We start from the raw sequence: 26,619 nt of genomic DNA on the forward strand, positions 1-26,619 counted from the left end.
TAGATGTTTGATTGTCACCAGGCCTTAGCCCACTGTTCGCATCCCTGAGTGACCACCATTTGAAGTTTTATAGATTCTAACTTTTTGGAGACAAAGGACATCAGACAATTTAAGATACATGGCCCAAATATCAGCAAGAGGACAATGGTTATTGAGGGGCCCAGGAAAAGTAGAAACCAAGTGACGCAGGGAGAGTCTGTTTCACCCTACTCCTCATTTGTTTGGCCAGATCAGTCTGGCTGCCTTCTGTTAAGTTGCTTTTTTTCAGTAAGCTGTCTGCACTTTCTTCAGTCAGGCCACTTGCACTGACGTGAAAGCAACATGACGCATTGTCACGTGCACAGACCCCTCTCTGGTCGACTAACAGATAATCTTGGGCAATTCAGTTATCTAGGACTGTACTGGCCAGTGTGCCAACAGATTTTTGTATGGGATTTAAAAGTTTAGCCTGTTCCACATGTCACCCATGATCCAGTTGCTGTCCACGGAGCCTTTGAAGAGGAGGTTAACCTTGGGCAGGTCCAAATGGTACCCAAAGGAGACACTTGTGTCCTGCATCCTTGTGCTGGCCTCGAACTTCACACCCACCTGCAGCTGGTCGCTGGCTTTGTGGTAGTACGTGGCGTGCATGCCCACCTGACCCAACGTTACTGTTGCCACCCAGTTGTTCAATGTATATTTCCCAGCTAGTGACATAACAGTGCTCTCCTCCCCAGGCCGCCGGTGGTAGACCAGCTCTCCGCCCAGGGCCAGACACGGTGTGATGCTCTGGAGGTAGTGGGCCACAAGGATTCCTGAACCCACCGGGATGTCTGGGTTCCCCAAGGTGGCAGCTGCCATGAAGTCAGAACCCTGGTATTCCCTGTCTACCTGCCAGTTCACAGACTTCAACTGCTTCGTCTGGATGGCCATCTTTGATCTGAGGCCTGGGCCCAGCTGGTGAATGACCTGAGTGTTGAGGCTGCCACTATTATCCATGTCACCCACCAGAACGGGGAATGCCTCTGTGAGACTCAGCTGCTTTGTCCCCACATACGTGACCCCGAAGTGGTAGTTGGACTACCCGATTGTGCTGAGGGCTACTGTGTGGTTCACCTGGAAATGATTACTCAACCCTTTGTTGATTGTGAGCTTGACACCTTCCATCTGAATAGGAAACAGCTCCTTGCACTTCCGGTGGCATCCTCAAACGTGCCCAGATTGAGCAGGCAGCTGCAGGCCCCATCATCTGTGGTCCCTCCAGAGCTGGCAGCCTCAGTCCTGGGGGTCTGTTCGGAGCCTCGACTTGTGCCAGCCCCAGCGCCCAGGCCGTCCCCCAGGCGGCGGCAGCATGAAGCCCGGAGGAGAGGGCGGAGGCGGTGGCATTCCCACGGGGGGAGGCACAGGCTGCGGAGGCGGCGGCCCTGCGGGCAGCAAGTTAGCACCCAACACGTTCCCCATGGTTTCCTGCGGCAGCACCTCCTTCAGGTCTGGGCTTCGCTCCCACCCTGTGTGCCACGCACAACCAAACCCGCTGCTGCCGCTGCCGCCACCGTCGCCCACATGTCAAATTTGTTCTCATAGTTTGAAGTCGAGGCCAGTCTCACTGGCCACTGTCTCCACTGTGGCTGTTATGTTTTTTATGGTGACAGTTTATATATGGTTCCCCCGGCCAGGGTCCTTAGTGCCCTATGAGTGCAATGACTCCTGCGATTATTGTCTTGGCGGCTCTTTTGGAGCATTGTGGCTTCTTCCTAGGGGTCATGGACCAATCGTAAACCCTAATTAAGTTTGAATCTGGTCCCACAGTTCTTAAAGTGACATATCCCCTCACCTAGGCCCTGTCTAAGCATTGGATGCCCTGTCCCTCTCTGAGTTTGGGGCTCATCCAAGAACATGTTTCCTCTTTGTAAGCACGCCAACCCTGTCCTATTGGCTTGAGACCTGGAAGGGTCGATGCTCTGGTTTCCCATCCATGTAAGTATATCTAGGCTCCTATTGGGGCACCCAGATACCAAACTCAACTGTGTTTTCCCTCGTTGGGCTGCCTGAGTCACATATTGTTGGTGCTGTTGGTCCATATGTGTCACAACTAGGACTAGCTGTGACTTCAACTTGTTTACGGTTTATCATCTTCTGGGAAGAGGGTGGTATTTAGTGCTTCCTTCTTGGTTATTGGATTTCCTCTTAAATATGTCTGATGGTCTTTTCATGTTTCAGGTTGGGCATAACAGATCCAACAATCAGTGAAGTTCCATCCTTCCTGAATATCTCTGGTCACATTATAAAAGAAATTTGTTTGACAGTGGGGAGGAATGTTTCAATTCCCAAGATAGGCAGTATAAATTGGAAGTATAGAGCCCTCATTTTGCAAGCATAGGGGTGAAGGTGTCCAGGGTTGGGGGGAAGGGGCACAAAGAAGACTCAGAACAATGACAGCAGTTACCAGGGTATCCTGCAGGCTGCCGGTTTTCCAGGTTTTTAGATATACCCAGTCTCCTGGCTGGAAGGGATGTAGGGCCAGGTCAGTGGGAGCTGGCAGCACCTGGTTACCATATTCCATGAGAGCTTTCATGGTTTCTCCCACCTGGAGGGCACACCTGAGTTGTTTCATTTCAAGGGGCTTAAGGCTTGGGCAATGGATCTACCATACATAAGTTCAATGCACCTTAACTTTATCCATTGCGGCTAACCACATTTGGAGCAGGGCAATCAGAAGCAACTTAATCCAGTTTTCTTGAGTTTCCTGACATAGCTTGGCTAAGGCCAGTTTCAAGTTTTGATTAGTTCTCTCTACTTTCCGTGACGATTGGGTCTCCAGGCTGAGTGCAAGGTCCCTTTTATTCCCAGGGCACTTGTTATCCCCTTCATCACTTGAGACACAAATGCAGAACCATTATCACTTTGAAGGGATCCTGGGAGCCCAAGCCTGGGGATTATTTTTTAGTAATGCCTTAGCCACTTCAGCTACCATTTCAGTTCTAGCAGGAACTCTTCTGTCCACCCCAAAAATGTGTCTAATAGCATCAAGAGATGGATGAAATTGCCCAGTACACTCCTCCTGACAGTGAAATCAATCTGCCAGTCTCCCCCAGGATATGTCCCTCTAGTCTGAGTGGGTCTTATCTAGGGACTTCTGGGGGGTCTGGTGTTGGGGTTATTTATTGTACAAATGGGTCATGTCTCAACTGTCTGACTGATTATACTTTCCATGCTAGAAATTACCATGACTTCAACCAGCCATTTATAAAGGACTTCCCACCTCTAGTGAGTTCCTTGATGAGCCTCCCTGATAGCTTAACAAGCTGCAATTTGGGGAAAGAAGCATTGCCCATGTTTGTTAACTAGCCACCCATGGCCTCCTAGATCTCTGTTGAAAGCCCTGGGCTTTGTCTAATTCTTCCTTTGTGTAGACTGGGGAATAATTGGATGGATCTGAAGCTATGAGAGGTAGTTGCCAAGTTACTGGTTCTAGGGCTGCCCTTTGGGCAATTGCATTTGCCTTGTTGTTTCCCTTTATTATCTCTGCATCCTTCTTTGGTGACCCCTACAATGAATCACTGCCACCTTTTTGGGAAGATCTTCTGCTTCTAAGAGCTTCAGTATGTTTCACCTGTTTATCCTCTGCAGTAAACTTACCTCTTTTCTTCCAAACAGTCCCGTGCATGTCTATGTAGGATGGTATACACACGCTGGGAATCTGTGTTAACATGTAAGATCTTCCCTGTGCCAAGCTCTAAGGCTCAGGTGAGGGCTATCAGCTTGGCCTTTTGGGCAAGTGCTTGAGGGTTGGCTCTGTGCCTCTGTGACTTGGGTCTGGGAGGTTACTGTGTATCCCATCAGCTTTTCCCCCTCTCTCATAAAACTGCTCCTGTCTGTGAACCATATCCTTTTCAGCTCACTTCCTAGGTCAGGGTGACTGGACTAGATTGTGTCTATCGTTTCTATACAATCATGCTCCAGGGCCCGTTAGCAGACCGTCATCCAGAACCCTAGACTTTCCAGGCTGAAAAGACCAAGAGATATAATTTGTCTACCTAACTCTCATTTTAGAGATGAGAAAATTCAGATACAGAGGTTAAGTAATGTGCTCAAGGTAACAAAACTAATATGTAGAGGAGCCTAAACTTGAACTCAGATCCATTAGTGCCTGGCAGACCCAGAACTGCCAAAGCAGTACTGAAGAAAAAGAACAAAGCTGTAGGAATAACCCTCCCAGACTTCAGATAATACTACAGAGATATAGTAATCAAAACAGTGTGGTATTGGCACAAAAACAGACATATGGATCAATGGAACAGAATAGAGAGCCCAGAAATAAACCCACAGACCTATGGTCAATTAACTTCAACAAAGAAGGCAAGAATATACAATGGAGAAAAGACAGTCTCTTCAGCAAATGGTGTTGAGAAAACTGGACAGTGTCATGCAAATCAGTGATGTTAGAACACTTCCTCACACCATGCACAAAAATAAACTCAAAATCGCTTGAAGACTTAAATATAAGACAAGACACTATAAACCTCCTAGGAGAAAACATAGGCAAAACATCTGATATCAATCTTAGCCATGTTCTCCTAGGGCAGTCTACTCATTAGTGCCTGGCAGCCTCTTCCTTGTTGCTCTACTCTCTCAGGGCCTTCTAGTAAGGGTTTATTGCATCTCACTGTTTACAAAGCACTTTTGATACTTTAGTTCAGGGTCATCTATGTAGCGCCCCTTCCAGACCTTGTTGGCACCTTATGTCCCCCGGGGCAGTCCCTTTCTCTAAATGCCACCCACTACCCAGAGCCCTTGTAGCTGCCCACATTGGTCATCTGGATCTGGGGACAGAGGGAAGAGGCCTATAGGGCTTCCAGCCCAGAATAGTGAGATCCCGGGATGCTCTGCGCCCCTTCCATGGCACGTGGGCAGGCCCAGTAGGCTTTGCCCTGGCACCTGGGGCACTGAATCATGCCCTAGACCCTGTGGACCTGCCTCTGGCAACTGCTCTGGCTTTAGCCTCTAGGTCAGATGACCTATTGGTTTGATCCTGTGATTTGGGATGATTCTTCGATGAGGGTGACATCGAAGCATGTGACAGGGATCTCAAACCATAAGAAAAACAGTCCCCACCCCATCCCCCTTTCTGAGGGTACCCCCAGGCACCACAGAGGCTCAAGGGGAAAATCAAGAGGAAGGGGCAGGGCAGACCCCGCCCTCCAGGGAAGGTCATGGGGGCTGCGGAGAACAACACGCACGTGGAAAGGATTTGTTCTGTGATGCACCAAGAAAACATCTAAGCAAGCCCAAACTATGCGAAAATGAAAGGGGAGATGGAGGGTGGTTTCCTCTCCAGCATCACTACCCTCAGGCCTGCGTCATCCCTCCTGGGAGCAGTTTCTTCAAGAAACCTGCCACTGGGGAGGGGCAAGGACCTTCGGGGATCATCTCTTATGGTTGCTCTATTTGGCAGAAGAAGATACTGAAGGTGGGTGTGGCTTCCTGGGCATCATATTGCTTGTCTCTGGCAGAGCGGAAAATGGAGTCCAGGTATCTGGGCCCCAGGCCAGGGTTTTCTCCCCCAACCAAGTGGCCTCAAAATCTCAGGTTTCTGGAAAGTACCTCTGCCCCACCACTTCTAGTGACAATCAGAAAGAGCACAGACTTTGGGGTTAAACTGGCCTATTCCAGCTCCACCTAAACTAGCTGTGGGACTTGAGGCAATTCCATATACCAAGCTAGGCCTCAGTTTTTTTATCTGTAAAATGGGGGTAAGTATGACCTCATAATTGTGGTGAAGACTGGATGAAATAGTGCCACGGAGCTCTTAGTAGATGCCCAGCTCCTTGTAAGCACTAAATTAGTCAAAAAGAGTATTATTGTTGCTATCACCTTCCATCTATACCTTTTCTTTTCAGGCCCAGACCATTCTCCCTATTGCTTTGCCTGACCCCTACCCAGCTGGGACCCTCCCCCGCCTCTGGCATTAAAGCTCCTCCTACTAGTAACACAAACTTTGGGGGCACTCCCAAATGAGAAGTCTGTCTCTTAGCTGGGTGACAGTCCACAAGTCAGTTAACCTCTCTGAACTTCAGTTCCCCATATGTCAAAATGAGAATCATAATACCCAGAATCATTCTCAGACAAATGAGTGGCACAAAGAATAGTAGGGATGGCAATTGTTATAAATTAAAAGAGATTAATGAGACAAAAACAACAAAATGCTCTGTATAGGACTGTATTTAGATCTAATTTGGATAAGCTAACTAGAAAGACATTTGTGACAATCAGCAGCCTCTTAAAACTGTCTGGGATTTAGATAACATTAAGACTTTTTTGTTAGTTTTGCTGTGATAATGGCATGGAAATTATGTAAAAAAAATCCTTATCAGCTAGAAATGCTTACTGAAGTATTTATGGGTGAAATGACTTGATGACTAAAATTGGCTTTAAAATATTCCAGAAAAAATAAGCTTTTTGGCGAGTATAAATGAAATTAGACTGGAAACATGTAGATAACAATTGAATCTGGGTTTGATCACATGAATTCACTATACTGTTCTACTTCTATATGTTTGGAATTTTCATTAATAAACAGTAAAATGAAGACTTGCAGAGACAGAAGCAGTAATATGTAGTAGTTATGAGCTCTGGGCTCAGGCTCAGTCTCATAGTCCATGTTTGTCTTCCTCTTGCCAGTCCATAGCTTCGTAGTATGTTCTAATAGCTGGTAATGATACTGGTTTATAACTTCCTGCTCCTGGTGCTGGTTTTGCCACTCACTGTTTGGGGACTTTGGCCAAGTTTCTTAACCTCCCTGAGCCTTTATAGCTCAGCTACAAAACAGGGAAAATCACGATCCCTGCCTCACTGAGTTATTTTGAAGACTGAACCAGAGGGACAGATGGAAGGGGCTTAGCACAATGCCTGACATGCAATAAGCACTCAGTAGATGCTTCAGTGTGAGGAGCACAAGTTTAGGAGTCAGGCTACCTTGGATGTGAACCCCAGCTCGGCTCTGCCACTTTGGGCTGTGTGTCTTTGGCCAAGCCAATCAACTCTCTGAATCTCATTTCCTCCTGGGAAAAACAAAGATCATAATGGCTTCCTTGCAGGGCTGTTGTGAGGATTAAATGACAAGAAATGTTTTGGTGCCCAGCATGGCCCATGAGGGAATTTCCCTTTCTCACCCCCTGCCTTTCAGCAGGGCTGGCCTTGCCAACTCCCAGGCTGGAGTCAATCCCACTGTCCATTTGCTTGGCTTTTGCACCTGGACTGCCAAGTGTGGCCGGAGAAAGTCAGCAGAGCCATGTGAGTGGCTCCTTGCAAATGGCAAATCTGTGCTGGGAAACATCAGGGAGTCTCTTCTGCTCCCAGACAGTCCTTCCACCCTTCTCCAGGGCACTTCCTCCTGTGTTTCACACTGGCTAGTCCAAACTTCTTCTACCACCTGCTCTGCTACCCTTTTCCCTGCCTCAGCATCAGAAAGTGACATCAACTTTCTCTGGACTGACTGAGGTCATCAATATAAGCACCTTTCTCTCCATCTACTAACACCTCTGATTCTCACTCATCTCCATCCTTTCCCCTCTCCTATCCAACCAACTTAAAGATTGGAGTGTCCTTCTCCTTCCCAAGGCTTTATTTAACTTATTTTTTAGTGGAGGTACTGGAGATTGAACCCAGGACCTTGCATGTGCTAAACACACATTTTGTCACTGAGCTATACCCCCACCCCCAAGGCTTTAGAAGTTACTCCATCAACCCCAATCCCCTATCTCCACTGGCTGCATCATCTCAGCCAAAAAAAACAAAAAAACAAAACTTGCTCAAGTACCTCAGTCTCCCCCAAGTCTGACAGTAACCCTGCTGCTTCTATGTTTAATTCACTCAATCATTTGTCCACTTATTTAAAAACATTTGCTTTTGTGCCTACTGTGAGCCAGGCACTAGAGGTATGGAAATGAGTAGAGACAATTTCTGCCCTCAAAGTCTTCAAGTTCAGAGGGAGAGTCAGGCTCACAGATGGTAAGATGACAAGGGAGATGTAAAGACGAATACATGCTTGATGCAGAGATTGACTGGAAGGGCAATGGGAGGAAGGAGGAGCCATGGTCTATGCAAATGGCTGGATGGGAGTGCTGTTCACTAAGACATGGAGACAAGAAAAACAGAAGGAGGAGCTTGGGGTGGGGAAGATGGTGTATTTTGCTTGGGATATGATGAGTTTGAGGTGCTATTGGAACATCCCAGTAGAGATCCCAGCAAATCATCAGCTTAGGGGAGCAAGAGGTCTGAACTAGAATTAGAGATTTGAGAATCATGAAGGGATATAGAGTGCTCTCTGCTGCAAGTAACAGAATAATTACACTGTCATCACATCTGTTATCTCACATCTTGGATAGTCAAGAGGCGGGCAGTTCCAGGGGTGGGTAAACTGGCAGTGGTGGGATCAGTGCCCTCAGTGCTTTCTATAGTTCCTCTTTGCCATTCTCAGGGAGTTGATTTCTTCCTCAGACTTGTCCCTTCTTGGTTGTAAGAGAGCCTCATCCTCTCACAACCTCATTCAAAGGCAAAAATGAAGCTTTGCACTTTACTTTTTAGCAGGGAGGAAATCCTTTATCTTTAGCCCATGCCCACCAGCCCTTAGGTCTCCCTGGCCATAACTATGTCACTTAGGCAAAGGAGAATGAAATTCCATGTTAGGCTGAAGCCTTTGTCTCCTGTGGTAGTGGAGAGGACCTCTTTCCTGGAGAACAGTGCTGCCTGAGGCCTGAACAAAACTGAGCAAGGAAGAAGGAATGGTTTCCTTTCAACCCTTACCCTCCTCCAGCCCCTGGATGGCCTGGCAGTGTTGACTTATAGTTCAGCACAGAAGTGAAGAGCATGGGCTTCTGAGTCAAACATATCTGGGTTTTGTCCTAGGTCTACTTCTTGTAAGCTGTGTGACTTCATAAAAGTTATTTTACCTCTCTGAGCCTGAGTTTCCTCATCTGTGGAATGGGGATACAATAGTTCTTATGTTGTTGGCTGTTGAGGTGATGAAATGAACTAATGCATATGAAGTATTTAGCAGAGTTCCCAGCACATAGTAAGTGCTCAGCAAAAACTAGCATATTGACATTTTAGGGGGACCACTGTCTCTTTGAATTTACCCACCCTTTGTCCTCTAAGCGTCTTCCCCTTTCTGTGACTGGCTCCCCCTCTTCTTTTCCCTCCCATTCCTTCCCCTTCCCAAGGTTGGCTCATCTGTCCTCACTACTCACTAGGTCTTGTCTTAGGTCTCTAGGTCTTGTCCAATCACTCACTCCTCTCCAGGCTGAGGTGATCAAACCTACTCTCCTGCCATCCCTGTTTCGTGAGATCCTAGACATTCCTCCCATAGGTTCTACAGGCTCTGAGGCTCATTCTGAAGCCTGATGTCACTGCTTCTACTCTCACCCCAGCACCTTATACCAGTGTCCCTTTGCATGACATTCTACATTAAAGACAGCCATTGGAGCTGCTCTAATGGCTTCTACCTGCCAACATGGAAGATGGTCCAGAAAGACATGGTGAAAAATTTAGATTTGTATAGACAGCAGAGGGGAACATCTGGATAACTTTTAGGTGGCTAGGTAGGGTTTCATGGCACTACATAATAGTTATTTCTGTCTGTCTCCCTCCCTAGGCTGTGACTATCTCCAGGCAAGGAAAAGGATTACTCATTTATCTGTCACCTTGGTGCTTGATGTATATTAGTACTCAGAAAAATGTGATGAATGAATAAGATTCCTGGCTTTGCCACTTACTTTTTTTAAAAAAAAATTTTTTTGAGGGAGGATAATCAGGCTTATTTTATTTGTTTATTTTAACAGAGGTAGTGGGGATCGAACTGAAGACCTCGTGCATGCTAAGCACTCACTCTGCCACTGAGATACACCCTCCTCCCCCACTTCCTTTCTAAACAACTTTAAATAAGGTCCTTTCCTTCTTAGACCTCAGTGTCAAAATCTATAAAACAAGGGAACCAGACTCTGTCCCAAGGAAGCCCTTTCAGCATTAACATGGAACTTGTGGCCAAAGGATGGAGGGATGAGCTACCTAGGGTGGGGGTCAAGGCCTCCAGCAACATGCTGTGCTCAGGGATGGGCCTCATCCCAGGAGCTGCCTCAGAGGAGGGGATGGGCCTGATTTAGGTCAGTGAGGGGGCACTGGCTATTAACCCCACAAATCCCAGTGGCCTTCTCTCTCCTTACCAATCTGCTGTGGGAGGAGACTAATTTCTAAAGGAAACTCTGGGTACCCAGTCCTGCCCCAAGCCTGCCCACGAACAGGCTGTTCTTGTTTACGACCACCGTCCCAAGGGAACAGTGATTGCTCATCCCTACATGTGATTTGAGAGGTCTTTCAGGCCTGGAGGAAACTCAAGCCCCGCCAGCCGCTTGGCACCGGAATGCTCAGCTGGTCCCCTCCTGTGACCGTGCTCATGTGACTGTGGCCCAGCTATAAATATCAGAGGGGCCTCAGAACAAGAACAGATTTCCGGCACCAGAAGAAGGCAGTAAGAGGCTCCCGGAGGATATTTTGTGACAAAAGCAAGACCTTGTTCTGCTTAGTGTGAGGCGAGTGACGGAGGCAACCAGGTGGGTCCACACACCTCCCAACAATATGGATTATAAGTCAAACCTGATCCAGGATGGGAACCCCATGGAGAACCTGGAGAAGCAGCTGATCTGCCCCATCTGCCTGGAGATGTTTACCAAGCCGGTGGTCATCTTGCCGTGTCAGCACAACCTCTGCCGGAAGTGTGCCAATGACATCTTCCAGGTCAGTGCTGGGCATGGCCTAGTCCTGGGGCCCCAGGCGGCTACTCAGTTTTCCTCTGATGAAAACTAAAAGAAAACTCTCAGCCTGGGACCCTTTCTAAACTGGGGCTGTTTTTTTTCCCTCTGAGGTGAACCTGTGCAGAGGCCTCTGGAAGGGGCTGAGGGGGCTGGGGAGGCCACTCTAGCTGCCCCATTCCTTCTCCATGACGCACATGTCCCCTCCCCACCCTGCCTGTAGCTCTCCCACCCCTGCCCTGAGCACTGAAGTTGACTCTCCAATCAGGAGTCAAATGCCTCAAGCGATAAGTGGAGAGGAGAGAGAAACCAGACCCCAGGGGCCTGGAGCCAGCTCCAAGGTGGCAGAGGGCCCAGAGATTTAGGAGGAGGGTGGCCGAGAGGCACCGGGAAGTAGAGGCACCTTCCCTTTTGAAGCTGTTCCCTATAATATGGGGCAGGAGGGCTCCATCTCCTGAAGAAAAGCATGGGAGTGGGTGTCATCCTGGCTGGGAAGCAGTCCTCAAAGTTCCCCAGAAGCGCTTTACAAAATGTTCTCTCACTATTTTATCTTTAAAGTAGCAGCCCTAGGAGCTGGCTCTAATTATATACCCATATCGTGAATGGGCAAATGGAGGCTTGGAGAGAGAAGGTTGGTCACCCACAGAGTTACTGTGACTTGAACCTAGGTCTGCTGACACCCAAACCTATTGATTGCTTTGGTTTTTTGGTTTTGTTCTTTGGTGGAGGGAATTAGGTTATTTATTTGTTTATTATTTATTAAAATATTTTTATTGAAGTATAATCAGTTTATAATGTGTCAATTTCTGGTGTACAGCTCAATACTTCAGTCATATAGGAACATATGTATATTTGTTTTCATATTCTTTTTAACCATAAGTTACTACTATTTATTTATTTTTAGAGGAGGTACTGGGGATTGAACCCAGGACCTTGTGCATGCTAAGCAAGTACTCTACCATTGAGCTATATCCTACCCCCCAAAACATGTTGATTGCTTAGTTGCTTCTCAGGTGCTCCCTATGTGAGTGGGCTGGCTCTCATCTCAAGTTGGGGAGCTTCAGGTCCCAGGGTTTGATGGGAATGCTTGGAGTGAGCAGGGGGAAGGATAATCAGAAATCAAAAAAGGAAGGGCTGAGGAGGGAGCCCAGGCCTCACCTCTGCCTTTGCCACCCGCAGGCTGCCAATCCTTACTGGACCAACCGAGTTGGCTCAGTGTCCATGTCCGGAGGCCGTTTCCGTTGCCCCTCTTGCCGCCATGAAGTGATCATGGACCGTCACGGAGTCTATGGCCTGCAGAGGAATCTGCTGGTGGAGAACATTATTGACATCTACAAGCAGGAGTGCTCCAGGTCAGTTTGCCCAGAGGCCAGGAGCCCATCCTCTCTCCCCAGCTCATCCTTTGAGCCCAGCTCTCCAGTGTTCTGTCCTCCTTCATGTGCTGGGGATCCAGTCCCCCAGCTGGAAGAACTACACTCGTCAGTCCAGGAACCGTCTCCCTCTTCCTCAGGCAGGAAGAGAGGCTCATCCTTATCCCCTAACCCTGGCTCTCGGTGTCACACAGTGCGTGGAAGGGGATTGAGACATTAGGCTGCCCTCCTGGGAGATACTGAGACAGAACCAGGGGAAAGATGAGATGTGAGAGGGAGGGAAAGGCACTGGGTCCAGCTAGGTGGCCCTGATAGGCAGAGAGAGTGCTCAGTGAGAACATAGCCAGTTTCTCTACAGCAACAACAACAGCACAGGCACTAGGAACGCTTCCTGCTGCTGTTTCACAACAATCCTATGGATGAGCATATCTCTCAGTATCCCTATTTCACGGACCAGGAAGCTGAGGCTCAAAGAGGCGAAGTCAATTACCTAACGTTTCCCAGATGAGAAGCAGAATTGCTGGGACTTGACGTAGTCCCTCCAGCTCCAAGTCTGCCTGTTTGTGGGACAGCAACTCATGCTCAGGCAGAATTTGTGAGTGGTGGAGGTCGCGCAGCATCGGGCCTCAAACTGGGGAGAGACACAGCTTCCAGGGAGACCTTTACAAATTAGGACACCCTGACAAGACTTCCAGGCTGCTGATCTCACAGCCCTTAGGCTTCTAAACCATCACCAAGTGCCTGCCTACAGGCAGTAGGTGTTACCCAAAAGGTGACAGAACAGTCGTAGTTTGAGAAAGCTTTACTCAGACTCTGTTACTAGTGCATTTTAGGATCTTGGGTAAGTCTTTGGGCCTCCATTTCCCCGTCTGCAGAAAGGGACAGTGAGATTTCTTATTGTGACTATCAAATAGGATTTTGATCAGAAATGTTAAAAATATCAAATATTTATTGAGCACCTACTGTGTTCAAGCACTGCACAAATATTGTCCATGCATTATCCTGATTAATTCTCACAATAATCCTGTGAGGCATTCTTACCCTCACTTTCTGGTGAGGAAATGGAGGCTCAGAGAGGATCAGAGGTTTGTCCGAGGCCACTCAGCTGGCAGTGGTGAAGCTGAGAGGGAGCCTGTCTGACTTACTCCACGGTGAACATTCTTAACTGCTACTACCTCTCATGTTGCTAGAGTTCAATGCAACAAAAATGCAAATATAATTGTTGATCGAGATAATAATAATAAAATCAATATTGCATCAAAATGTTAGCCCACCCAGTGTTGACCTAGGAAGAGCACGCTGTGTTTGAACCCTTCAAGACTTTCTCCATAGTTGAATGACAGTGATAGCTACTGAGAGTCTGCTCTGTGCCAGGCACTACACATTCATCACAGACAACTCCTACCATGATCCCTGGGAAGAAACCAAGGCCCAGAGAGATGAAGTCACTTGTCCAAGGTCACAAGGGCAGAACAATCTGGATTTGAACCAGATGCTGATGCTCGGGATTGGTAGGATGGGCATCTAGGATGGCAGAGGACACAGGCACCAGACCCTCAGGATCTCACCTCTGCACCTACTGCCATCCCAGAGCTCCCTTCCCAGGGGATAGAGACAGGGGCAAAGGAAGCCCTGCCAGCATAGGGGTGGGGGCTGGGTTAAAAGATACAAAAACAGAAGTCTGGAAAGGGGCTTATTGAAGATGTTGAGGGGACAATAATGCCCAGGGTGTGACCAGTCATGCAAGGCTGAGACACTGACACTGATAGGGAACAGTCATCATTTATGAGATGTCTGCTGTGTTAGGAGCTGGGAAATCAGATGTGGTGTAGAGATGCTGTTGGTTGAATCTCAGGTAGGAAGTGACTGATGGCCTGAGAGAAGCTCAGGTGAGGCCCCAGAGAGGGACAAAGGGAGAAAGCCAAAGAGTGTGTGTTTGGGAAGAAAGAGAAAGAAGGGATTCTGGACCCTGGAAAGAGCTTCTGGTCAAGCTGAGCTGTTGGACAGTCCTGGGCTGCCCGAGTTCTAGTTGTGTGACTTGGGGCACACATACTGCCGCCTTCCCAGAGCCTCAGGGCACCCTCATGGCATGCTTACTGATTTATTCTTTCTACCTGTATTTAATTACCACCTCCTCCATGCCAGACACTGTACACTGCAGATTCAAGAGTGAAGAGAATAGGCAAGTTTCCCTGCTTTGATGGAGATTACAGTCTGGTGGATTAAATATAGAAATCGATGAGGCCATGAGTAAAAATTGCTTTGCTCAGAGCCCAGCTTGCTGTAACCAAGAGCTATGGGGACTATAATTAGAGCAAATAAACTCTAGCCTCCCGTGCTCTGACTTGCTGGGCGACCTTGGGTGAGTCAATTCACCTTTCTGGGACCCAGTTTCCTCTTCTCAAAAATGTCTCAAAGTGACTCTGTGATTCTACAACCCTTCCCCTGTCTGCATTGGGATCCATCCTGGACTTGGAGTCCTAGCCTAGGTGTCATTAGCGTCCTTGGTCCTGGGTCCCCAGAGAATGAAAGGATTGGGAACAGCCAACCACTGAGAGCTCAGGTCATAGCTCTGGGGCTGAGGGAGGAGGTAGAGACTAGAGACCACAACCCAGTGACTTGTGACTTTTCTCCACTTCAGTCGGCCCCTGCAGAAGGGCAGCCACCCCATGTGCAAGGAGCACGAAGATGAGAAAATCAACATCTACTGCCTCACATGTGAAATGCCCACGTGTTCCATGTGCAAGGTGTTTGGGGCCCACAAGGCCTGCGAGGTAGCCCCACTGCAGAGTGTCTTCCAGGGTCAAAAGGTACTGGCCTGAGCCACTTCCACCCCTAACCTGAATCTGCTGGGCACAGATGATTCAGGATGTGGATTTGATCCCTGTAGATCTGCTGAGCCGACCTTTTAGGAATAGTCCCCCTGGAGGGACTTCCCAGGCCACAGAGACAGCAACCCTTGCCTTCCTGGGGGAGGTGGCTGAGCTCATGGGTTATACTTAGAGCTACTTGAGAGCACCTGGGTGTGGCCACAAGGGAGAGACCAGATCCCAGGGCCAGGCCACCAGGGCCCTCTCAGGCCATGCCTTCCACAACCCAGTGTGCTCTAGGCCCCAGACACCTCTTCCTGTGCTGGTCACATCTCTCCAAATCCTCCTGCAGCAGGAGGTAGCTGAGAGCCCTTTCCTGGGGCCTCTGGGCCTGTGGGAACCCCCACCATCTTGTACATGCAGTAAGTTGTGGGCCCCCTTTCTGTACTCTTTCCTCCCCACCGCCCACTCTTCTCTTGATCTCTCTCTTCTAGAATTCTCCAATCTGTTTCTTTTCTGGATCCCTTCATTCCTAGAAACAGGCCTCTCCTCTGCCAGCACATGACTGTGTACCTTGTGCAGCTAATTTCCCCTCTGGGCCTCCTTTGTAAAATAATGATACAGTATCTCTCTGACATTCTCTGCTCTGGAGCTGAGCTGCCCCCCAGAAGGAGGTTCTTTGTAGCCGAGAGGGGAGTGAGAGGGCCATTTTGCTGCCACTCCCGCAAGGGCAGGCCCTGAGACTACTTTTGTCTCTCCTCTCGTGATCCCCACCCTTTCCTCCCATCTAGACTGAGCTGAGTAACTGTATCTCCATGCTGGTGGCGGGGAATGACCGTGTGCAGACCATCATCACTCAGCTGGAGGACTCCTGTCGGATGACCAAGGTGAGGGAAGAATAGCTCTGCTTGGGGGTCCAAGGCCTCCCTTTGCTGCCTGGGGAGGCAACTTTACTTACTATCCCTGCAGAAGCATCCATGATATTCCCATCTCCCCTTGGGATGGGGGCCTGGAGATGAGATGGGGGAAGGAGATCACCGTATTTCTGGTGAACAAAGAGACGTGTGAAGGATAAACTCAAAGGAAGGAGGAGGGTATTGTTATTACCCATGAGGGGCTCCCAGTCTGACAGAGGATACTAGAGCCTCAAGCAGGATGAGATGCTGTTATTATACCCATTTTACAGTTAAGGAAACTAAGATGTAACATCAGTGTTGGAGAGAAGAGAACTTCAATGAGGAGGCCACTAGGGGAAGAGCTATTTCTCCACCTCTGTGATGACCAAATCATGCAGAGCTTCCTAAATCCAGTCTTGGTCCTAAAATGGAGTGAAGAGTGTAACTTGGGGGCCCACAGGAGGCCCAGATACATCATCCCATCTGACCCTCAAGTCTCTACTTTTGAGGAAGGCGGTAGCTTTCTCCATGACACCAGCCCCCAAACGTTACTGGTGCACTCAGTGGCTAGGAGACTAAAGCAAATGCTTTCTTCTTGCCAAGTCTTTTATTTCGTGTTCTGTAAAGTGGGGGTGTAGTAAGATCTCTTCCAGGCTTAGACTCTTTATTCCTAGCACACCCATCCCAGGAAGGAAGTATTGGGGATAGGAAGGCATACCCGCAGGATGTGACTCTGAGATTTCTGCCCCCAGGAGAACAGTCACCAGGTGAAGGAAGAGCTGAGCCAGAAGTTTGATGTGCTGTACGCCATCCTGGATGAGAAGAAGAGTGAGCTGCTGCAGCGGATCACGCGGGAGCAGGAGGAGAAGCTCAGCTTCATCGAGGCACTCATCCAGCAGTACCGGGAGCAACTGGACAAGTCCACCAAGCTGGTGGAAACAGCCATCCAGTCCCTGGACGAGCCTGGGGGGGCCATCTTCCTCTTGGTGAGCAGGACTGGGAGGGTGTGGGCACTTCAACTTTATAGCTCTCTAAGGTTCGAGTCATGCTCCACCACTGATCGCCAATGACTGTGCCCTTGGGCAAGTCATTTAAAGCTCTTTCTGAGCCCCGCTTCCACATCTGTACAACGAGCATGAAATAGTTCCTACCTTCTTTTCTCTTAGCTGATTTCATGAGGATCAAATAAGGGTGTGAGATGACTTTGCAAGCTGCAAATTACAGTGTCCATGTAGAGACTATTAATTGAGCACCTATTGTAGGCCAGCCACTGAGGTGGAAACACAGATGAAGGAGACACAGCTCTGCCCTAGAAGAGCTGCGTGGGAGAAACAGAAAAGGATCCGCTATAAGGTTTTGTGAAGGAGGAGTTCAGTTCAATAAAAATTTCCTAAGCGTGTACTGTGGGCCAGAATTTGTGCTATACATTGGGTATAAAAAGATGATAAGAATATGATTCTCATCTTGGAGATCTCAGGGTTTAAAAGTGTTTAGACTGCCAAGAATCCCAGCTTCCTGCCAGGACAACGGGAGGGTCCTAGAATGATGACCAAGACCTGTGCAGAACATGGACAAAGGAAGAACATCCAAGTTCCGTTCAGCTCAAGCTGGGGAGCAGGTCACAACTGGGCTAGGGAGTGGCACCAAGTGCCCATCTGCAGTGCCCAGTCACTGGTTTTGCTGATTTCCTGGGGCTAGCCCTTATGCAATCCTAACCCTTTGCTCTTTCTTTCCTCCTACAGAGTGCCAAGCAACTCATCAGAAGGTCAGTGTCTCTCCAGCGCTAGGATCCAAGGCCCTAACTACCCCCAGGTCCCTCTTTAATTTCTGTCTGGAGGGCTTCCTTCTTTGCATTAGCTTTGCTGGGACAATCTCACCCCAGGCTAGCTTTCCTGGCATCTGCATCCCTGCTTTCTTAGACCATCCATTGTGCTTGTGACTAGAAATACCCTACCCTCTGGGGGGAGCCTCTGGATGCAAGTCCTGGGTGTGGGCACAAGCATGTGCTCTGGTGTAAGTTGGAGCTAAAACATCCGCTTCCCTCTCTGAGGCCGGAGATCTCACTGTGCTCTCCCCTCTCCGTTTTTCTGTCTCCACCACAGCATTGTGGAAGCTTCCAAGGGTTGCCAGCTGGGGAAGATAGAGCAGGGCTTTGAAAACATGGACTACTTTACTTTGGACTTAGAGCACATAGCAGATACCCTGAGGGCCATTGACTTTGGGACAGGTAAGGAGGGGGCGGTGCCGCTTGTCTATTCCCCCCTGGAAATCAACTTTCCTCCCGCTGGGCCCCGCGTGGAGGCAGATGCACTAGCAAAGACACCCAGATATCAATCAAACTCATAGAGCCAACTTCTGGATGAGCCCAGAGCCCAGCACAGTGCCTTGTACGTGATTGTTACTCAATAAATTAGGAATGGATCCACTACAGGAAGAAACGCAGGGCAGTAGACAGAGACACTGGAGTCAGGCAGACCTCAGTTCAAACCGGGTTCTACCACTTCTTAACTATGTGAACTTTGGCGGCCCCTCCAGCTTCCTGAGCTTCATTTTCTAAATTTAAAACTAAATTAAAAACGGGTCTACTGATAAAGACCACCGAATGATGAGCTATTGATACAGAGGTGGTTGTAAGGTGCTAGACATATACTAGTTATTGCCTAAAGCTAGTCTTAGCTTCAGTTTCTTAACTGCTGACCTCACAGATATGCAGGTACCTTCATTTGTATTCTATCCTCGTTTCTGTTTATGATTACTCTTCCATAGAGTGCCTATAACAATTGTAACCACATAAAATAACAATAATAAAGGAAAAATAATGAGGGAAAATGAGGAAACCAGATGGAGAACAAAGATGTTGATAGTTTGCTCAAAGTTACACAGTTGAAAGGTAGCTAGTTAACAACAAAGAGAGGGTGGATCCAGTTCTGCTGAATGTCGCATTGTCTGAGAGGTGATGCTCCAGTGATGCGCTGAGAGAAAGAGGGGTGGGGGTTGTGCAGGAACAGGGAAGAGCTGTGAATGGGCTGGAGTGAGAAAGAGAAAAGCTTCTTGGCACCTCTTGTGTTGGCTCTCCTACAAGCTCTCAGACTTTGGGGTGTTAAATCTATTCTCAGAAGCTCAAATATACCACTTTGTTGGGTAAGGACAAAATGCATCCCAAAGCTGGGATACCTATGGACTTGGGTATGTCCATTTCTGTAGGTCGTCTGCTCCCCTGTCGCCCTCCCTAAGTTAAGACATTCAAGAGTGAATAATACTGTGTGAACAGTCTGACACTGTGATATCAGCAGTACCTTCAATTTTCTCCCTGAGTGTCAGTGTCCTCATAGGTAAATGGGGAGAGTACCCACAGCTACCGTTTATTGAGTACTTTCTATGTCCTGGGCACTGAGCTCTTGACATAAGTTCTGTTGTTTAATACAACTTTAAGAGGTAGTTTCTGTTGTCATCTCCATTTTGTTGTTGAGGCAATAAAGCCAAGGGAGGGTGAGTGACTTGCCAGAGGCCACACAGGCAGTAAATAACCCATGCGGATTCCACCAAGGGCCATCTGGCTCACAAGGCCCTTGTGGGGATTATATGAGGCAATGTGTGTAAGGCACTTAGCACAAGTAAGCATGTGGCACATAGTAAGTCCTCAGCAAATACTGCTTTGAGTAGTTACTTGTGATAATGATTAAACCCCAATAGGAAAATTCCCTGGGTTATGCCCAGATCCAGGTACAGGGCCGGAATTTTGGCTGTCAGTTTGGAGGCATTAATTCTTTCAAGCTTCTCCCTAGATCCTCCTGACAAGTGCTCTGACTCTGTGGTCACCCCTTCAGGGCCCCCAAAGGATTAAGGAAGTGGCTTGGTGGGGGGCGTGTTCCCTTTTAGCAGAGCTTGAAGGTGATATCCCGGGATGGGACAGCGGGGACACAGGTTGTGGCACAGTCACTGTCTGGGGCTCAGCTTCAGACAACTAAGGAGCCGATGGCCCCAGGAGTGCTCCCCACTCCATATCCATGTCTTTGTAGGCTAAGGAATGAGGAAACTGGACAGGGAGTGCTAGACAGGCAGATTTCAAAGGCTGAGCAGATTCCTTCAGGATAAGGACTCTGATTCCTGAGAATCCAGGTGTTTTTGTCCCATTTCCCCCAGGTGATGCTGACCTAACTGAGAAATGTGCAAAGGTACAAAGCCTGATTTCCCAAAGTTCCCCCTGGTCACAGGCACATCAAGTGCTGCTGCTGCTGCAGCTACGGGAACAAAGGAGGTCTTGAGCCTCTCTCCCTTGGAGGGGTGTGGGAAGGAAGGAGGAGGGCAGGGGAAGGAGGAAGTTGGCCTCTGCGCAGCTTGGGTTTGGCAAGCCCATCACCTCCTGGGCCATTTGACCCCGACTGGGCATGGGATGTGTGCTGTCTCCAGCCTGGATCCCCTCTGAGCAGCTCCTCTGAGACTCCAGCCCCAACCTAACCCAGTGCTTTGTCACACATAGATGAGGAAGAGGAAGAGTTCTTTGAAGAAGAAGATCAGGAAGAGGAGGAGTCCACAGAGGGGAAGGAAGAAGGTAAGAAATCTGTCTACTTCCTTTCATTCATTCATTCACTCAGTGATAATGTGAGATTCCTACTGAATGCAGAGGGCTGTGCTTGACACTGGGGTGACGGTTCCTGTTCCCAGAAGGGGTTTTAAACCTATTAAGGATAAAGTCCTGTTCCTTTTGCTCTTAAAGAAGAGAACCCCTCCCCCCAACTATTCATAATAAAAAGCTCCCATTTTACATCTAAATGACCTTCCTAAACAGAAAGTGATACAGCATAACAGGTAAAAGAGGGCCCAAGAGGCAGGCTTGGCCCAAGTTTTGAAAATTTTTAAATTAGAAGATTGTTTTAAAGGAGGTTTTGTTTTTGTTTTTAAAGATTTCAGCTAAGAATCTGGATTTTCACCTTGTGAAAATTTGGGAAAGAGCTAATGATGCTGGACTTGCACTTCTCCCTAGTCCCAGAGAGCTGGCGCTGCCTGCTTTGGATGGGACATGCACTTCCCAGTTTGCCCAGCCCCACTAGCTGCCTGCCTGATGGACCCATTCATGTCATCTGCAGGACTCTGTAGGCATCTGAGTTTGCCAAAGTGGCAGAATATAGTTAAGGGCCTGGGTTCTGAGTTGCAGTTTTCCCATGGACTAGCGGTGTGATCTTGGGCAGTTCACAACTTCTCTGAGTCTGGAGCTACTCATCTGTGCTCAGGGGGCATAATAGTACTAGCCTCAATGGATTAGATGGAGAGTAAATTAGATAATCATTGCTAATTAGTGTATTCGCTAATATTATTATTTTCAAGCCGAGTTACTGTTGGAACTAAATTTCAATCCAGCTAAAAAAATATAAAATAGCCTTCTGAAAATTTTTGTATTGGATGTGCAATCCATAGCGTTTAGGCTGCTAAATTCTATTTGATTTTGATTTTAAAAGGAAGAGACCAGGCAGGAAATGGAGTTTGATAATTTTGTCACTGCAGCTTGGTAAGCCCTGGATCACCCTGAGTCCCTGTCTCACCTGGGGTTTCTTTGTCTTCTTTCAGGGCACCAATAAGGAGCTGGATGAAGGAGAGACCCTCCAGTTGCAGAGAGACTGGGGAGGGGGGGGATGGGCTCAACTGCCTTGGGGACAGGCCCAGGGTGGGAGGGATCGGGGCCCCTGGAGGGGCTTTGGGGAAGTGTGTCTTCTCTGCTCAGAGAGCAGGAACTAGGAGTAGGACCCCACCGCTGTGTCCAGCGTTGTGAACCAGAATTGGAAACATGCTTGAAACAACCACACTGGATACTTTTCTACGTTGGTGCAAAATGGAATATTTTGTACGTTTTTTAAATGTGATTTTTGTATATACTTGTATATGTATGCCAATTTGGTGCTTTTTGTAAAGGAACTTTTGTATGATAACGCCTGGTCATTGTGTGACTGGCGATTGTTATAAAGAAGGGAAGGAAGCCAGGTTGATACAGCTGCCCACTTCCTTTCCTGGGTGGGAGGGCTGGGTAGCACTCACAGGCCTAGGAAGGGATAATGTACTGTATTCAATGCCTTTCTCTGACATAAGGGATGGTAACCAAGTTTGTGTTATATGTTGTTTTAATAAATGCACAGCGCTTTCTTCCAGTTATTACCAAACAGGCTGGGGTTTCAATTCAACCTTTTTTTCCCAGAGAGTTCAGGGTGGACCGACAGAAGGCCTGTTAGGAAGTGTGTGGCAGGAAGCTGACAGTGATGGCAAGACTAGGTTTCTATTCCACCAAAGAAGTTGTCCTTTAAGCCGGCATTTCCCAATGAGAGCTCCAAGGAAAACTGGCCCTGAGAGGACCCTGCAGAAACAGGTTTAATGCCTTGGTCTCTGGTTCTTTAGAAAAGAGAGCCTGAGACAAAGGGTAAATGCTTTAGTTCAGGTACATTCTCAGGGCAGCCAGTGTGAAGGGAAGTGGAAGCAAGGCAGCAAAGGAGGGAAGCAAATATAAAATATCGAACTAGCAAGCTGGCCACAGCTTCACCAAGAGACCCAGCTGCTTGATGAGCCTTGTGAGATGCTTCGAGCAGGTCACAAAGAATAAGCCAGTCTCAAGCCATTCATCAGAGGGAGGAAGGGAGAGACTTGTCTGCTAGTTCCTTTCACCTCCTGTCTCTCAGGATTAGAGTTTGCCTCCGGGGGCATCAAGGCCCTCACTCTTCCAGGTTGTATCTCTTAGCCCTTGGGCAGCTGCGGGGGAGGCAAGAAGGCACCTGTCAGTGACTCTGCAGGTTGTGGGAGGAGCTGAGCCTCTGCGGTCCAGTGGGGTTGGGTGTTTTGTGCTGGCCTCAGCTTATCAATAACCAATGGTATGATTAGACCAGCCCTTGTCGTTCTTATTATGATTTCCAGACATCCTTCGGCAATAACCATCAGGAAACTTTGAAAAAAAAAAAAGGTTAATTACTTACAAGCTCTGGAAATTACACGGCATCTCCAGGGCCATGCAGTGAGGTCGCAGGTAGGGAGGGAGAGAGAGCAAAGGTCTGAGTTTCTGCTTTTATTATGGTGAAGGGTAGGGACCTGGAGTTTGGAAAGCTCACTCTTTATTGGTGAATTTAAAACATTAGAGCGGGAATTTAAAGTTTGAAAGAGAAAAAAAGCAGGCGGCTCAAATGATCAGTTAGTAAAATCAACTGACATCTCTAAAACAAAGGAGCTGCAGCGGAGGCGGCCTGGCTCTTCATCTAGCAGTGTGGCTGGCAAGGTGTTTATTAGAGGTGGCCTTCTTGAAGTGGGTGCCTCTTTTGAAATGGATGATAATCAAAGCTTAAGTCTGGCACTTATATTACAAAAGAGGGGAAAAAAAAAAACCTATCAGGGCTTACACCATGGCAGGGGTGCTGGAGCTGCTGCAGTGGTCACAATGGGGGCTCTATTGGAGCCCAGATTTACTCCAGGGAAGGCCAGACAGCCACCCAGTGCCAGGAGAAGAGGTGATGACCACGGCTGGAGTAGCATCCAGTCTCTCCAAGAACAAAGGGCCAAGGGGCTGGGAGAGAGGTGCAGCTGAGCGCATTGGGGCAGCGTGGTAATTGGGTCTGAGACCCCTCAGATTTGAGGAACAGTGCAGAGTCTGTCCCACCTTTTCGACATTCAGAACACAGCAGCAACTCAAGAGCTCTGAGCAGTCCTGCCATAAAGGAAACTGTTTTAACTTTAGACAGATCACCGTTCCACCAAGTTCATGGTGTTTGGAGTACTGCCTGATTTTTAAGGTTCTTAATATTTTGGGGGTGGACTGAATATTTAATTTAGCATTTCCCAGCTTACTCATTCATGTGACACCCTCCAGGATTAGAGTTGTGTGGAACTCACTTTACGAAAGTGCCTTAAATCCTAACACCTCTGCCCATTTTCACTTCTGGGAGTTTTTCCATGGCTAACTCAGTATTTAACTTTGAATTTCAGGGAATGTGATTTTGCTTTCATTTCTAGTCCTTTCATAAGTTTTGAAGCATCAAAAAATTTAAAAATTGTGTAACATATTACAAACACACAAGTGTACAAAACTAGTTGTAGAGTTTAATAAATGTATAGTGAATCCTGTGTTGCTACTGAGCATGTCAAGAAAAAGAACATTATCAGCCCCTAGAAGTCCTTTGCATGCCCCTCTTCTGCTTGGACGTGGTCACTATCCTGCCTTTTTTGATGATCGCACATTCGTTTTTTCCTTTATAGTTCTAAAGTATCCTCCTATAGAAGACTGAAGGAATTTGAGGACAAAACACTTAAGGGTGGTATGAAGGGTTCTTGATCAACAAGTTTCCTTTAAGATCGTGCTGTAAGGAAACCAGCTTCAAAGGAATTATTCCATGAATCTTAAGTATAGTCCTATAGGCTGCTGCATTAGAATCACCAGAGGTTTATTTTTCCTCAAACCTTCAATTCTGGAAAATTTTAAACATATGTAAAAGTAGAGGGAATAGTATAACATACCCTGCAGACTCATCACTCAGTTTCAACAGTCACTGACACACTTGTTTCTTCTCTATCATTACCCCTTCCCTCCCGCTGGGATTATTTTAAAGCAAATCTCAGATAGCATGTCCTTTTATCCTTCCATACTTTAGATGGTGGTTCTTTTCAAAATCATAACCATCATACCATAAAAAATGAACAAAAATTTCATAATACCATTAAACACAGAAGTTTAAAAAGCATGGATTCCTAGACCCCCTCCCCAGACCTACAGAATCAGACTTTATTGTGGAACGTAGGTGTTGACAGAAATAAAACGCACAACGTGAAAGTTGTGAGTTAAATTTTATTCAGGGACTATAGCCTTACTGAAGGCTATAGCTGGGAAGACAGCCTCTTAGATGGCTCTGAGAAACTGCTCCAAAGAGGTGAGGGAGGATCCAGGATATATATAAACTTTTTTTGCTGGGAAAAACATGTAGTCTGCTAATCCCAAAGAACAAACATCTCGAGTTAATGATTTGAGTGCTTTTCTATGCATGGGAAGATGCAAGAATCTGGGATCACTGAAAAATTGCATTACACGTGTATCCTAACTACCTAGGGGTCAGTATACACAGTATATTAAGGGCCAAAGAACAGAATACTTCCCGTTTTTCTCCACCCTGAATTCCCCTCAGGGTACACTGTCGGTGGGCGACCGCAATAGCTAAAGGCTTGATCCTTGTAGAACTGGAATAGTAGGTAACATTTTTTTCTTTATAGGGAAGTCTACATTTTTAGAATAAAATTCCTCAGGTGATGTTAAGGTCCAAGAATTGCTAGGTCATTCGCATAGGACCTCCTGACGATCACTGAAGGAGCCAGGTAGAGAATACAAGTGTAGCTGCCAGTTTTTCGGTATATGGAAGTCTTGACTAACTTGACTAAGTCAAACTCTTTTAAATTAATTAAAATGCAACCTGGGAAAGTATTAGTTTAAAGGAAATCTGGTATAAAATTGTTCAATAAAATGAACATATGTATCTGGATCCAATTTGTAAATCTGCATATATTGAGAATCTGCAATGTGCTTTGCATTAAAACGAACAAGAGGGGCATAAAAAACACACTTCTTAAAAGCATAAACATTTTGCCCTCAAATAAGTTATCTGAGTATAGAGCAGTTTGAAACTACAACCCAAATGAGACAGCCCAGCAAGAAACTTGTAAACTGTACCTATCTCACTCTCATCTGATTAAGTGATCAGTCCTATATTTGTCTACTTCTTTATTTCTTTTTTTAACCTTTTTAAAATTGATTTATAATCATTTTACAATGTTGTGTCAAATTCCAGTGTAGAGCACAATTTTTCAGTTATACATGAACATATATATATTCATTGTCACATTTTTTTCTCTGTGAGCTACCATAAGATCTTGTATATATTTCCCTGTGCCATATAGTATAATCTTGTTTATCTATTCTACCATTTTGAAATCCTAGTCTATCCCTTCCCACTCTCTGCCCCCTTACTTCTTTATTTCAATACAATTCACAGGTATTTAACTAAGTGCCCAGTAGGTGCTCAGAGTTAAACTACAATATAGTAGTACAAAATACATCCCAGCTCTCAAAAAGCTTATTGTCTAGTGGGGAAGACACATCTCAAGAGCTTATGCACAGGTCCTCAAACCTTACTGAGCAGAAAATCCCCTAGGAATTTATAAATATGCAGATTCCCAGGCTTTATACACAGAGATTCTGATTTAGTTGGTCTGATCCAGGAACTTGGAACCAGCATTTTAACACCCTTTCCAGGTAATGCTGAGCCTGTTGGTTCTTAGACTATACAGGAAAGCCAGGAAGCCTACAGGAAAGCCAGGAAGCCTGCAGTAAAGCTTGTCCACGCTCAGAGTCCAGAGAAGGTGGAAAGGCACTCAGTGGGGACCCCATCTAGGCAGGAATGCTGCTGCCACCCTCACTTGCTACACTTTGTCTCCTAACAAGAAGATTCCTACCAGAAAGAGATTGAAGGAGCCCCTCCTTGTGTGGGCAAGAGACTTGCACCCTAGGCTCTTGTCTCTGTGAAGGGCCATACCCATGCCACGGTCCCCAGCTCCCTTGCTGACAGAATGACTGACCAGGGAGGTCCCCAGTCCAAAGTTTTTTCTATATAGAGGGGACCTATCAGAGGCTAGTATTGGGGCCACAGGCCCCTGCCCACCGGCCCCCAACCGACGAGGGCGGATTAAGCTTCAAGTGGGTGCTGCACCAAGCCAGCAAGGACTTGCCGGCTTCTCCCAGCGGAACACC

General features: G+C 47.3%; 1 protein-coding gene and 1 pseudogene across 2 annotated transcripts; one reads left to right on the plus strand and one right to left on the minus strand.

Annotated features, from left to right (window-relative positions):
• Positions 1 to 435: 435 nt before the first annotated feature.
• LOC102528294 (mitochondrial import receptor subunit TOM40 homolog pseudogene) lies at positions 436 to 1,440 on the minus strand (annotated as a pseudogene).
• An 8,696-nt stretch (positions 1,441 to 10,136) lies between these two features.
• Positions 10,137 to 22,006, plus strand: TRIM63 (tripartite motif containing 63). Of its 2 annotated transcripts, XM_006196804.3 has the most exons (9): positions 10,137 to 10,770; positions 11,964 to 12,136; positions 14,796 to 14,964; positions 15,756 to 15,851; positions 16,613 to 16,846; positions 17,603 to 17,625; positions 17,963 to 18,087; positions 20,341 to 20,412; positions 21,426 to 22,006. In XM_006196804.3, the coding sequence occupies exons 1-9, from the start codon at positions 10,612 to 10,614 to the stop codon at positions 21,434 to 21,436; spliced, it is 1,062 nt and encodes a 353-aa protein (XP_006196866.1). In that variant the 5' UTR covers positions 10,137 to 10,611; the 3' UTR covers positions 21,437 to 22,006. The 2 variants fall into 2 exon arrangements, with proteins under 2 accessions (XP_006196866.1, XP_072831928.1); XM_072975827.1 differs by lacking the exon at positions 21,426 to 22,006 and having other exon boundaries at positions 20,341 to 20,498.
• Positions 22,007 to 26,619: the final 4,613 nt, after the last annotated feature.

Source organism: Vicugna pacos, chromosome 13 (assembly GCF_048564905.1).
Source record: "Vicugna pacos chromosome 13, VicPac4, whole genome shotgun sequence".
Classification (NCBI taxonomy): Eukaryota; Metazoa; Chordata; class Mammalia; order Artiodactyla; family Camelidae; genus Vicugna; species Vicugna pacos.